The 12,891-nt window shown below is 46.7% G+C and overlaps 1 protein-coding gene across 1 annotated transcript in view; it reads right to left on the bottom strand.

Moving 5' to 3' along the window:
* Positions 1-1,191: 1,191 nt before the first annotated feature.
* The window catches only part of LOC144099266 (sodium-coupled monocarboxylate transporter 1-like), a 55,382-nt gene continuing 43,682 nt past the window's right edge, over positions 1,192-12,891 (bottom strand). Inside the window, exons 14-17 of the mRNA XM_077632452.1 lie at positions 8,075-8,241; positions 7,386-7,483; positions 1,838-1,953; positions 1,192-1,260 (exon numbers count right to left, since the gene is read on the bottom strand). Of these exons, the coding sequence (XP_077488578.1) occupies positions 1,210-1,260; positions 1,838-1,953; positions 7,386-7,483; positions 8,075-8,241 (432 nt within the window). The 3' untranslated portion in view covers positions 1,192-1,209. The remainder of the gene's footprint in view (positions 1,261-1,837; positions 1,954-7,385; positions 7,484-8,074; positions 8,242-12,891) is intronic.

The raw sequence follows: 12,891 nt of genomic DNA, 5'->3' as shown, positions 1-12,891 counted from the left end.
CGGAGATAAGTGTGTCTTCCAGTTTATTTTCTTCATCATAGAGATACTCTGCTGGCTTTGTGCTTTTGAGCTGCAGCCTACATGTCAAAAGAACGTCAGCGTATTCTTCGACAAAACCACGACTGGTCCTGCGGAACCTTCGTGCATGAATGATGCTTGCGCGCATTTGTGGTTACTAGTTCTAAGAACATTGGAGCAGCAATGAATCAACGACAAAGAAGGAGCAAACAGACGAGAGCGATGCTGCAGTATTCTAAGAAGGCATCAGCCAGCTCAGCTTTGAGCCTTATGAGTGGCTATCATGGAGTCGGCCTTTGTGAGGGAAGCACGCCAAGAAGGGAATCACAGGGTCATTCGCACGTCGTCCAGAAGAAAGGGAGAAATAGGTGCCGTAGTGGAGGGCTCCGATATTATTCCGAAATCATTCCGGAGCTCTCCGCTGGTGGGTCCCTTGTGAGAGAAATCGTCGCCATTTACTTTAAGAAGGCGGTGTTCTGATTTAATTTATAATTTCCTATATTTTTGAGGCCTCGTTGCTCGAATTTTGGTTAATCCTTCCCAGAAGGTATGTACCGTTTTCGATATGGGGAGAGCAACGCCAACGACATGGGCGAGCCTAGATTCAAAGATAGCTTTTTGCAGTATCTATGAACTATCTCATAACGTGCCACACTTCTGCCAAGCACTTCATACTGTTACCTGCATCTGGCGAGTGGATAGGGTGCAATATTTTTCGATTAACGTGTCATAACCACGTGCTTGTCAGCGCGCCATTTTTTTCCTCGTAGAATTTTACTTTCAGTCGTGCTGTAAGCGCGAGAATTACACAACAATTAGATATAGTGAAACAGGAAAGGACTTACAAGATACCCTCAAAGTTGTACAAAAATGTCGTTTGATCTGAAGACGCTGTCGATTAGTGCGGCCGCTATCTATTCTATAATTGTACCCGTAGTAATTACTAATAGCAGCATGTTCTGGACCTTTTAATTTTCTCTGACTGCATTTGAAGTGCTATTTTACTCGCTCGAGATGTCGCGAATGACTTGCCTCGTCTTAAGGTTGGCGCACTGTTTAACGAGAGCTGTAGCAATTGCAGTGAGAGCAATTTTGCGCGCTTTCAACGAAGTCATCAGATTTCCCTCCGAAGCAGTCAATCGAGCTAAGGTGGCGAGGCACATGACACGAGAAGCAACAACGCAGACTTGTTTATTTGTCCTCTGTCATCAGCCGCTTGAGTTCCGTCGGGAACGCTCCTTCCTGGGAAGAGAGAAAAGGAGAAAACCGGGAAAGCTTGCTAGACGCGGCACTCACGATTCTCCAGCGATTGGGAGAAATATATATATATATATATATATATATATATATATATATATATATATATATATATATATATATATATATATATATATATATATGATAATTATTTATACAGCGCAACGCATTTTACTGAATTATTTTAGATAACCAACAGGGCAAGATATCCGCAGGCAGGGATTTGCTTTATGGCAGCTACCATGGCCCGTCTGCAGCGTTTAGGAGCCTAAGAAACTGCACATGAGATATATTCTATATGTTTTTAATGATATAGTATCAATATCCTTCCTATTCTGTACTTTTCATGACCAAGTCGTTTTCTGCCACTCTTTGGCGAACATATAATGCTGGATTCTGTTGTGAGGAGACCATGCTATTCCCAATCTGCCGATGAGTAAGGCGGAGCGTGACCCAGGAGCACATGACAGCGCAATAATGGCATGCTGCGACTACAACAACGCAATGAAGCCCGCAGTACAACTGTGCAGTTGGCGATCGTCGTCTTCTCGTATGTTCTTACCGTTGCCAGGGGTTCCTTGAGTTCGTTGGCGGCGCCCTTCTTTACGTAGTTGCGCATGTATTGCCGAACGAACGGGCAGATCAACTTGGGGTTCACCTCCTCTTTCTCGTTTCGCTCTGCGGGGGAGAGGTTTGTGAATGTTTCCTTCAAAAAAATTCGAATAATGCGTACTATTCCTCCATATTATCTTGTGCTGGTTTCGCATTTGCTTTCCACTCGATATAAAAGCCACCGGTCTTTGACTGTGGCTCCGGACACTGCTGTTAGATCGACCCGGAACATGTTCGCGAAGGACCTACCAACTTTCGCTAAGCACAGGGCATCTCTTGTTTTTGCACCCTTTTGAAAACAGACCGCCACAGAAGGCTTCGAAGAAACACATCTAGGTCAGCAGGAAACCGAGAAGCAGACTGCCAGTGCGAGAAACTGGCTGACAGAGGTGGCAGTGGCGTTTCGATGTCAAACAGTGGAGTTTTCGTGCACGTGTTCACACCCGCACTCTGAAAGAAGTTATGAGAGCACGACCTTTACAGGAAGCTTTTGGCGGTCTATCTTTCATTTCGCATGCGGCTAGCCAATTGCAAGAAATATGAACTTAGTTATGCTTGCAGGTGCTATATTATCGTAATACTTCGTTTTAGGTAAAGTAAGAAGTTTATCGGGGTATCAATGTCTATTAGATTGGCATAAAGACTGTGAGATGCCTGACAAATCGCCATTCCCTTTCCAACCTTCAAAATATAACACTTGCTTAAAATGCCCAACAGGGTAGAATGAGAACCAATACTGTACACGAAGCTTAGTCCACCAAACACTGTCAAAGTGTCACTTCAACCAGAAAATAAAAACATGAATCATTCAGAACAAAAGGCACATACATATACTAAACAGAATTTGAATTAACAACTGCTAGGGTCTTGGACGAGCCAGGGTCGTTATAAACAGACTGCTATTTCTAGCTCTTGACGAGTCAAGCTTGTTGTGTTTTCTGGCACTTTGTGTACGGTTTAAGTACAGTAAGGCTCGTCTAAAGTATTACACAGTCGAGCCCACTTATAACAGCTCCTGCTGTAACGAACGCTCGCTTATTACGAACGATGGCTTTGCTGTGGTTAAAACATTAGGGAAATGGTACTCAGTCTCAGATACAACGATCAACTGTGACCGCACAATTCAGACACAGTGAAGACGAGGTGACGTAAGCTCGACCCGAAGTTGAAAACCTCGCACTTCCTGCCAGCATGCAGACCAATGAGCGTTGACCAGCATCGTCACGCCACCCCTGAGAGAACGTAGCGACCAAAAAGAAACAAAAATACTTATTGAAATTATGGTAAAATGGCCTGCCATGAGCTCCTAACTAAAAGGTCAACCTGTGCATGCATACCTATGTCCCGGCTAGACAAAGCGCCTATACTATAAGAGAAACATGGTGGACGCAAAACAAGTACGTGGCAGAATGGGAAACTACTGCGCATAGGAGTTGGTAAAACATCAGCTGTTTGAGAAGTTTCGATAGCAGTCGCCTGCCCAATCAGCTCTCCTCATTCTGCGATGCTGCTTTGTGCAGGCAGCGCGCATATAGCAGACAGTGCACTTCATATCAGTGCCTTGCTACATTCTACGCTTGAGTGCGCTATGCTAGTATTGTTAATCAATGGACCCAGGAATGATGATAAATGGCACTGTCGAAAATTTTCTGGATGAGACACACTTTGAATGCTGGCAACGCGTCGCAGATGCACGGCTAGCCGGACCTGATGTCGGCTTAGATGACTTTGTTGGCGCGGATGATAATGATGATGATGCTGACATTTTAGAGCCACGAACGGGGAAAGCCAATGAGCGCGAAGCACATGCTCTGCCCTTCTGCCAGCAATCTGGTGGAGACAATGACGAGCAGGTTGATCTACCATCAGCCGCCATGAACGTTCCAGCCGTGATCACTGCTGTCACCTTCTTAAAGCAGCAAGAGTCACGGCAAGGCACACATGAGTGCGTTGGTGGCTTCAAAAGCGACGCTATGGACTCTATCAGTTGCCTATAACGCGCTTTTTTAAAAGAGATAAACACCACTGACGTCTGTTCTTGAAAGTTTGGCTCTGAGATGGAAATTCCACTCACTACGAACACCAGACACAAGGGACGCAATCCGCGTAACCGTCCGGTTCTTTATAAGTGGGCCCAACCGTATCAGTTTGGCAACAGATGACAACACGGGTACTAAATCCTCATTTTGATACCATTTTTGAAAGAAAAAAATGCGTCCTTTCGGCGGTAATATTCACAATCACAATCTTTAAATTTCAATCTACAAGTGAAAAAAAAAATGTTTCTTCTTGAAACCTGTAGTAAAGATTGGTCAAATGTTTAGGGGAAACCTTTAAATAAATTGGTAAATTGGTCCTTGGGGAAAGGAAATGGCGCAGTATCTGTCTCACATATCGGCTGACACCCGAACCGCGCCGTAAGGTAAGGGATAAGGGAGGGAGTGAAACAAGAAAGAGGTGCCGTAGTGGAGGGCTCCGGAATAATTTCGACCACCTGGGGATCTTTAACGTGCACTGACATCGCACAGCACACGGGCGCCTTAGCGTTTCGCCTCCATCGAAACGCAGCCGCCGCGGTAAGGCGGAGTTGAAGTTTTGATAAAGGAGTAATTACTTATTGGCAGGCACCGAAGCGCAGCCATACGGATACTAGTAAGTAAAGCTATATGTTGAGTTCTTCGCATTCAGAAGACATATTTATTTCTATTTTGCATATATTGTGAAGAAGTATTATGGGGAAGTCTTGAATAGCGGAATACTAGACGAAAAAAAATACAAAAATAAACTTCAGCTTGGAAGCTCGGAGAATTATTAAAGGTTGCATACTAATGAGACTTTTTGCCTCCTATTGCCTGTAGTATGTGTGGGTTCTATCACAGCACTACCTCGAGGGCTTAGTGGCAGTCATCGGATGCGAGTTATGTTTTGACGTGTTTTGTGACTGGGGCAGCGTTTTGCTAAAATCTCGAACACGAAAATTCTTCGTTACAGTAATCAAAGCAAGTCATTTCTGCCCCCACATGCGACGTTCAGGCCTCTGCATGGCCCAGGCATGATTTTGAGATTTGTGGTCGGTTAAACATTTCTGCAGCTGTTTTTAGCGGCTCCGGAAACATAAAAAAGACCATGTTTACAACACCGCACGTATTTGTTTTTATCCAGCGAGATGCATATGACACCTGCTACGCCTCCCTCTTTTTACAACCACAATTTAAAACAGAAATTATAAAAGCTTTAGCTATGGAGGTAGCCTTTAAAGAATGGTTGTGAAAAATTCAAGTTACGCGAGGCAATCGCCCGAAAAGTGCTGTTAATGTCGGTTTCGAAACTCCCCAACTTTCTCTGTCTGTCAGTTTACGGTACAATACCTGGCAGTGTTTACTCCAGTAGGTAAATTTTTCGTTTATGGTAGCTTGTCGACCGAAACTGCAGCTACGTTAACTCTGGAAATGGGGGAACTATAGAAACTGAAAAGGGAAGAGGTACTAAAAATAGAAAAAAACATGTAAGCAGGACAACAGTAGATGTAGCACAAACAAAAACGCTACCAAACTGCTGACTTTTTTGTGACGGGGTAGCAAATAACAAATGTAGTGGTACAATGAAAAAGTGGGGGCGGGAGGCGGCAGAAGGAGTGAATAATATTGAGGCCATCGCGGAAATCTCAAATGCTAGGGGTGGGGATAGAAGTGACTGGGAAAGAGTTGCTTATTATCATTTGTTAGGGTTTGCAAACATACACGTTTTCTATTGAGTTCGCTCTTTTTATTGCGCACTGTTTATTGTTGCTTGAGATTGAACGACCAGTTACCCCAATACATTTCTGTCATTCAAAAAAGCCGTTTGGAACGCTTTTCCATAAGTTCAAGAAGCCGAGAGACGAGAGAAAGGTTCAGAAGCCGTGTAATAAGCACATATGAATGTTCTTTGCTTTTCTTGTTTGAGTCGACTGCGCCCTAACTACCATCACCCACTACCGGGCTGTAGATATGTGCACTAAAGCATACGGGGTGAATTAGGCTTAAGAAGAAATCAACAATGTGTGTCGCTAGTTCATTCAAACGCAAGGAGCTAGCGGCTTAATAACTTTTCACGCATAAAAAATTGTCACTTTTAATGTGTGCGTACTTGCCTTTTCTGTCGTCCATACAGTGTACGACGCCAAGACTTAGCGACAGTGGCAGGAGGAAGCGCTCGCATGCATCGAAGCTGTTCTGCGAACTAAATGCACTCGGCCTGAACGTACTTCACTCTGTCCACGTGCGTAATATTCATTGTGATGTTTCAGGAGTAAAAAAAAAGCGCCAGAACACGGATATATTCCAAAGCGCAGTAGCCAATATCTATTCCGAAAAGTGGTTTTCGAAGTACCAGTAAAGCGTGGCAAGCACAAACAACGCATTCCATTATTTTCTTTGGAAATTGCTGAATGTCATTAAGTATAGCTGGTCTTTTAGTCCTTAGTTACGTCAGCTTTGTTTTGAAAACTATTTTTATTTACAGAAAAAAAACTTCTTAAACCTTTAGGAATTACAAAATAATTTTGGTTAGAAATATGCCCGTGTTTGGGGGGGGGGGGGGTCGAACGTTTTCAGCAATTTAATAATGAGCTTATTAATTCCCAATGAAGCGTTCCTTCCCTGTGCTGCACCATGCCGTCGAAGGGACTTTTTACGAGAGGAAGTGCCCTTGCTGAAAGTGGGACTGAATGTTTCCTCCTGGAACTGGCGTAGGTCACCCTAGTTTCTATTGCTGCGTTGCTAAGCTACGCAAACTACATGTGAATTCCAGTCCGTTTCAGCGCCTGGTTTCGTGTGCAGTTGTTATTGTTGAAACAATGAGTAGAAAAATTAAGGTGACCTGTAAAGACACAGAGGCTACATTCACTTAAGTGCATCTGTTGATAAATTGGAAAATGCAAGAATGAGGCACAGGCATCGCTACGACTGGACATTTTCACAAACTCCGGTAACATCAAGGCGCGTGAGTTTTTGAGGCTAGGCTACACTACTGTTCACCTTGAGACGGTGATCACGGAGTCATTTTCAGTCTTGGCGGCGCCACCAGGAAAGCTTTTAAACCTGTACGTTTCTGAGCAGTTAATGCATCTAATTCTGTCAAACAAACATCAAAAGCACCAGAAAGAGCCAGAAAATAGATTTTCACTAGGTACGCAACTCGAATGAAGTTGTGCAGTGTCCCTTTAAAATGGTAGCAGCTGACTTCATCTCTGTATAGAACTCGCACATGTACAACAGAATGTGGACATCAGACGACGACATTTGTAGTCAGGAAATACACAAGATCTGGTTCTATTCAAAAAGGAAGAGGCCTCGAAGTGTTCTAAATAATATGCTTTCGCAGTTTCTATTGTAGACGAGGAGCAACGGCAGCCTTGTGAAGAACGCTTGCGCAGTATCCATAATACTTATTCAGTTTGTGATAACTTTTCTTTGTAGTTATCATGCGCGCAGCAGAGCTCTTCGCTGGGCGCTCACCAAAGATGAGACTGACGGTGAGGGAGACCAACATATGCACGGTGAATCCGAAGATGCCGATCCAGATGAACGAGATGTGGTAGAACTGGAAGATGCCACTGCGCGACGGAGAGCGCGTAATTCCTGTGTTACGCGTCTTTGTTTTGTTTTGTTTTTCCAGAGAGTTAAAGCATGCGAAGATAACAATGAATAGTGATTCTGATAGTGGGGCTGAATTAGGAAACTCTCTCAATCTGAAGACTGTCGCAAAATATTCTCGCAGCGCCGCTCATATTGATCGGGCCTGACCACGATGAGGGCGTGGTGAAAGCTGACCAATAGGAGCAGGGCTCTGAGATTGTTTTGAGACTTACTGTACTGAGATTGAAAGCGCCTCGTAATTCGGCCCCTTGTTAGGCTCACAAACTTACACATGGGACATGAACTCTCTCTACTCGATTTATTTGCAGAATAACGCAGTAATTGTTGGTCCATGAGGCGCACTGTACATAAGAACATTAACTGGAAGTCAACTATAAGGATACACAAAGCACTGAAAAATGAAAAGCACTCACACGTGCTCATCATCGCCATAGTCATTAGGATTGGAGCCACTCAAGTATGTTGTGAATGCACCTGGTGAGGCGCATAGGGTACACCACATTGGTACCACTATGAGCAGGTTGGCGCGAGCTAGGCTGCCGGCTTACCTGGGCAACGGTGGCGAATTGAATGAGCCGGTCGTGAGTGTCTGGTTGAATGTGGTGCACCCGGCTGTGGATGTGGGCAGGTCATCCGCGTTGCGCGGATACACGATGGAGCCCAGAGCGAGCCACCACGACATGCTGATGGCCACCAGAATGCCTGCCAGAGCGCCCTGCACGTCAGACGCGCTCAACAGTGATATACATGCACGTATGTACGCTCTAAACACTAATACGCTTATATGGGAGTAACAACGGAGTAAACTGTTATCTAGCGCACGCATTTTCATAAAAGGGAGTCAGCTAGAGGAGAGTTTACTCCAATTTTACTCCTTTCTGTTTAGAGTGTATCACTTTGCAGTGCACGTTCGTTGCCAGTGTTCGTAGCAACAGCCACGACGTCGACTGTCATTGCGTAATATAAAGAGGGTTCCAAGGAATCACGGCCCTATGAAGAGAAAAAAGTTGTAAAGCCGAATGACAAAGAGTAACGCTGGACATTGAGTAATGAATGCAGCACTAGGCAGGAGCCTGTAGAGGTGGGTGATTTACTACTTCCCGGGACTCCCTACACGTGTTACCTAAAGTACAAGCCGGCCCCAAACTTGTAAATGTGTACCTTGAGCTCCTATTAACCGCTCATTGAGTCCTGGCGCAGTCGGTAGCAATTCATCAAAAGCTAAAATTTTATTGTGATCAAGAGGTCGTCTTTCTCTACTGATATCGGTCAACTGGAAAACAGTTCCTACAAGTCAAGTACTCCTCAGGTGAATTTCGCTGAGCAATAATCTGCCTACAGTTCAATTCGTACGGAGCGCTTAAAAGAAAGCTGATCATTAGTTTTGACAACCTGCAGGAAATGTTTTATAAAACTGGCTTGACGTATTGAAAAAATGGCAGCAGCGAGAAGACAGCGTTCAGGTCGAACAGAAGTCCTCTCCAAGCATCGACTTCAAGGACTGTATTGCAGACGCTGTGCAGCACGAGAGCATGACCGCCGCCATGTTTGGTCACGTGGTTCCGGAGCAATCGCCTGCCTTCTGATTGCGGCGGCTACCTGCGCACTTCCACTGTCCGACAGGGTGCTGTTCCAGCCCTCGCAGTGTGTAACGAACAGGCGGGCGACGGAAAAGCATACCCGATTGTGCACAGCGTGTGTTAGTGGCACTGAATGCTTGATTTAAGGTCAATGTCCCACGCTTGCTTGACCACTGGCCATTTTTCACGATGTTTGCTCAATTGATATAGTCCTAGCGTTTGTAATAAAAAGCTATCACGCATTAGAAATGTAAATTTTATTTACTTTTCATCAGTATGCTCACAAAGATCTTGGTACTGAGTGTGCAAATTTATGCAGGCACACCGTTAATGCCCCCCTTCAAGTTTTTTTTTTATTCTAGAAGTGTGCCATGAGGCATAAGCTGAAAAAAAAGAAAGGGGGGGGGGGGAAGGAATGCACGAGATTGAGAGTTATAATGAAGGAGTGAAGACCCGTTGCGCTGAGGTAGTCGCAGAGGTTGCTGAACGGTTGTTCATAGTCCACGTAGTCACTTTCTCGGTTCCACCGGAGGCCCACCACCCTGAGGAGCCGTTTTCTTATAGCAGCCGTCGCTGGGCACGTCCACAACAAGTGCCGCACATCACAAATGTCCGGTGCAGCGCTACAGTGAGGGCACCTGTCAGGTGCTGGCAGATCTTTGGCGCGCCACCGATGACGGACAGAGGGTGTCAGAGCCGCCCCTGCCCGAATCCGGCGCACGGATACCTCCTCCTGCCGAGTAAGACTACGTGGGAGAGGGTGCGAACACGGAGGAATTAGAGCGCGTGTTCGCTGGCGCAGAACTTCGGAATCGGAAACGTGGGACAGGAACGGATCTGGGGGAAGAGGGGAAGGTGGCGGATCGTCTAATGTATGAAGATGAGTCATAGCATCCGCTTGAATGTTATGTGGATCCTGGGCATGGCCGCGAATCCAGTGTATGCGCACAGGACATGGATACTTTGCGCAGAGCACCTGAATAGATATTGAAATCTGGAACGTTCGCCGAACAGCCTTAAGCTGTTTAAGGGCGGCGCGGGAGTCGGTGTAAATGTGAACTGTATTGAATGTTGGAACGAGCGGAAGGGAAGCAATGACATTGTAAATTGCTTGAAGTTCCAATGCCAGGGGAGCGCACGTATCCGCAGTATACGTCGCGCGAGAGTTGAGATGCGGATGAGATGGACTATACACAGCAGTTACTCCCCTCTCTGCAGAATGAGATGCATCCGTGTATAATATGCACCCTTCAGGCAGATACGCTGCTGATACCGACGGGGAAACAGTGGGGCGATTGTCAGTGAGCTGGCAATAGGACCACGGTGGAAGTGCCTTTAAACAATGAAGCTGGAGAGACTGTTTTCGAGCTCTATTTGCCACCCGTTGGTCGATGAGTTCACTGAGTGTATTAAGTTTGGGCGAACTCCTGAAGCATAGTTATGGGTGTTAAACGAGGCAGATATGTTATGACGCGCATAGCCTCACGATTGATAGCTTCAAGGGAGTCCCACTTTCTGCGGGTGAGACGTTGAAATTGGGCCTGATATACTATCCGTGGCAGAAGGATAGAGCGCACAAGCTGGCGGGCCGTATGAGCACGTGCGCCACTAGAGCGCATAGCTGTGCGACGAATCAGGCCTAGAGTAGCGTGAGCCGATTTACGGGTGGCTGTCAGCCACGGGGTGCCAGTCCCAGATGTATGGAGGAGAAGACCAAGAATACGAACAGTTTCTACCTGAGGAATCGGAGAATTATGTACCGTAAAATTTAAAGGGGGAGCTTTCCGTAAGTCGGCTTTATTTCCAATGTGAATGAAACATGATTTAGTAGGAGAGAGTGTTAGACCCAGATGCGGGAGGCAAGATGACAATACATCCAGCGCGTGCTGAAAAACCGACTGGTGAATAGACGCATCTGGATGACAGCACCACAAGGTTATATCATCGGCATACGCAAGCATGCGGATAGAAAGGAGGGTTTCTAGGGCTCGAACAAGAGGAATTAAAGCCGCATTAAATAATGTGGGGGCGAGAACGGAGCCCTGCGGCACTCCTCTATTGGAAGTGAAGTTACCAAAGGGCTTTCCGTGGACACGCACGCTGAAGGTTCGATTTGCTAAAAAGGCGTGAATAGAGAGAAGGAACCGGTGAGGGAGACCAAGAGTATGAAGGGAGGCAAGAATGGCAGAGTGAAAGATGTTATCATATGTCTTTGTTATGTCTGTAGCGATTACGGTTCGTACAAGGTGACTCTGCGGAGAGTGGTCAAGCACGTCAGCAGCCAAAGTAGCAAGGCCGTCCTCCGTTCCAATTTTTGGGCGGAAACCAATTTGGGAATCTGGGTAACAATCATGGGATTCCAGCCACCACGATAAGCGTGCGGCTAGAATGTTTTCATAAAGCTTGCAGATGGTAGGCGTAAGGAGAATTGGACGAAAGGCCGAGAGAGATACTGGAGGCTGACCTGACTTTGGTATTGGAACCATAATAGAATGCTTCCAGTCTTCCAGCATGACGCCAGAAAGCCACACTTCGTTAAAAGTATCAAGTAGGGTTTGCAAAGCCCTCCCTTCTAAGTTACGGAATAAGGAGCTAGGTATACCGTTGTGCCCGGGAGTAGTAGTAGTTTTTAAACGTTCAATGGAAGCCAGCAGCTCTGCCATGGTGAGGTCAGAAGTAATCCCATCGGAGGGCTCTGTAACCGATAAGTCAGGTGGAGACGTAGCGGGTGCAGTCATGGTTTGGAAAAAATTGACGGGCCTGTTGCAAATGGGTTGCAAGCCCCAAGGGTAGCGTTGGCCTGGCGGCCTGGGGCAAAGCTGGAAACATCCGAAGGTCCCGGCAAAGGATGAGTCGACTGGCAACAGAACAACTTGTTTATTCTGGCATCGCAAAAGAGCAGCCGGTCAGGGCGACCACGTTACTCGAAGGAAGAAATCGAAGTCTCTTTTTGGCGTCCGGGGCAGCGGCTTTTTTATACCCTCGGAGTCGAGGGCAAGAAGGAACGGCTTGGGAAGAGGCGCCCGATACGGCGACGCTCAGACATGTTCAGACGTGACGTGCGCGTCCGCCGGGCCGGCGCCGGTCAGACCTCCTCGCCTCCCAGTTGGGGAGCTCCTCTCCCCGGCTGCCGCGCTTTGACAAGCGTGGGCACCAACATGCACACACACACACGCACACACGACGGCACGTGGCATTGAAACCTGCCTGGACGCGCTTGGCGGGAGGCGTTGCGGCAGCGATGAACGGGCCCAAAATGACCGCCACTTTGAACGAAGCCGCGGCGTCCGTTGCATCCGCGCCGGCTATACCGCGCGTCGTAGGCGAGACGTAACAGACCGCCCCGCCGGGAGAAGGAGATCCCGATGGTCAGGGGACTGCATCCGCTGTCCAGAGGGATGTCGCTCGATGATGCTCGTAATCGAAACCGGTCGTCCCTCGACGTTGCTTGAGCGCAGCGCACAGAGAAGGCCTCGTTCTCAAGTTCAGGATCACACAGGACACTGCAAAGTCACTTCGGGAGAGTTGCCATTTTTTTTGCTCGTTCCCAGCAAGCGTTAGAACTACGCCGAAACGCAACCGCTCAGTTAGCAAGTACGAGACAACCCTCACTAAGCTCTGCCAGGCTCTTTCCCCTTTTATACTACTGCCTAGTTCCTTACAGTAGTCAAGCAGCACTCAGAACGCGTCCACAAATTGGAAAATTGCACTAGAAAGCACATAATCACTTTGAAACACTAAACAAAAGCAATATGTTAAAAATCCTGCCTCAGGAATAAAACATC

Source organism: Amblyomma americanum, chromosome 7 (genome assembly GCF_052857255.1).
Source record: "Amblyomma americanum isolate KBUSLIRL-KWMA chromosome 7, ASM5285725v1, whole genome shotgun sequence".
Classification (NCBI taxonomy): Eukaryota; Metazoa; Arthropoda; class Arachnida; order Ixodida; family Ixodidae; genus Amblyomma; species Amblyomma americanum.
This window is presented reverse-complemented; position numbering and strand designations above follow the sequence as displayed.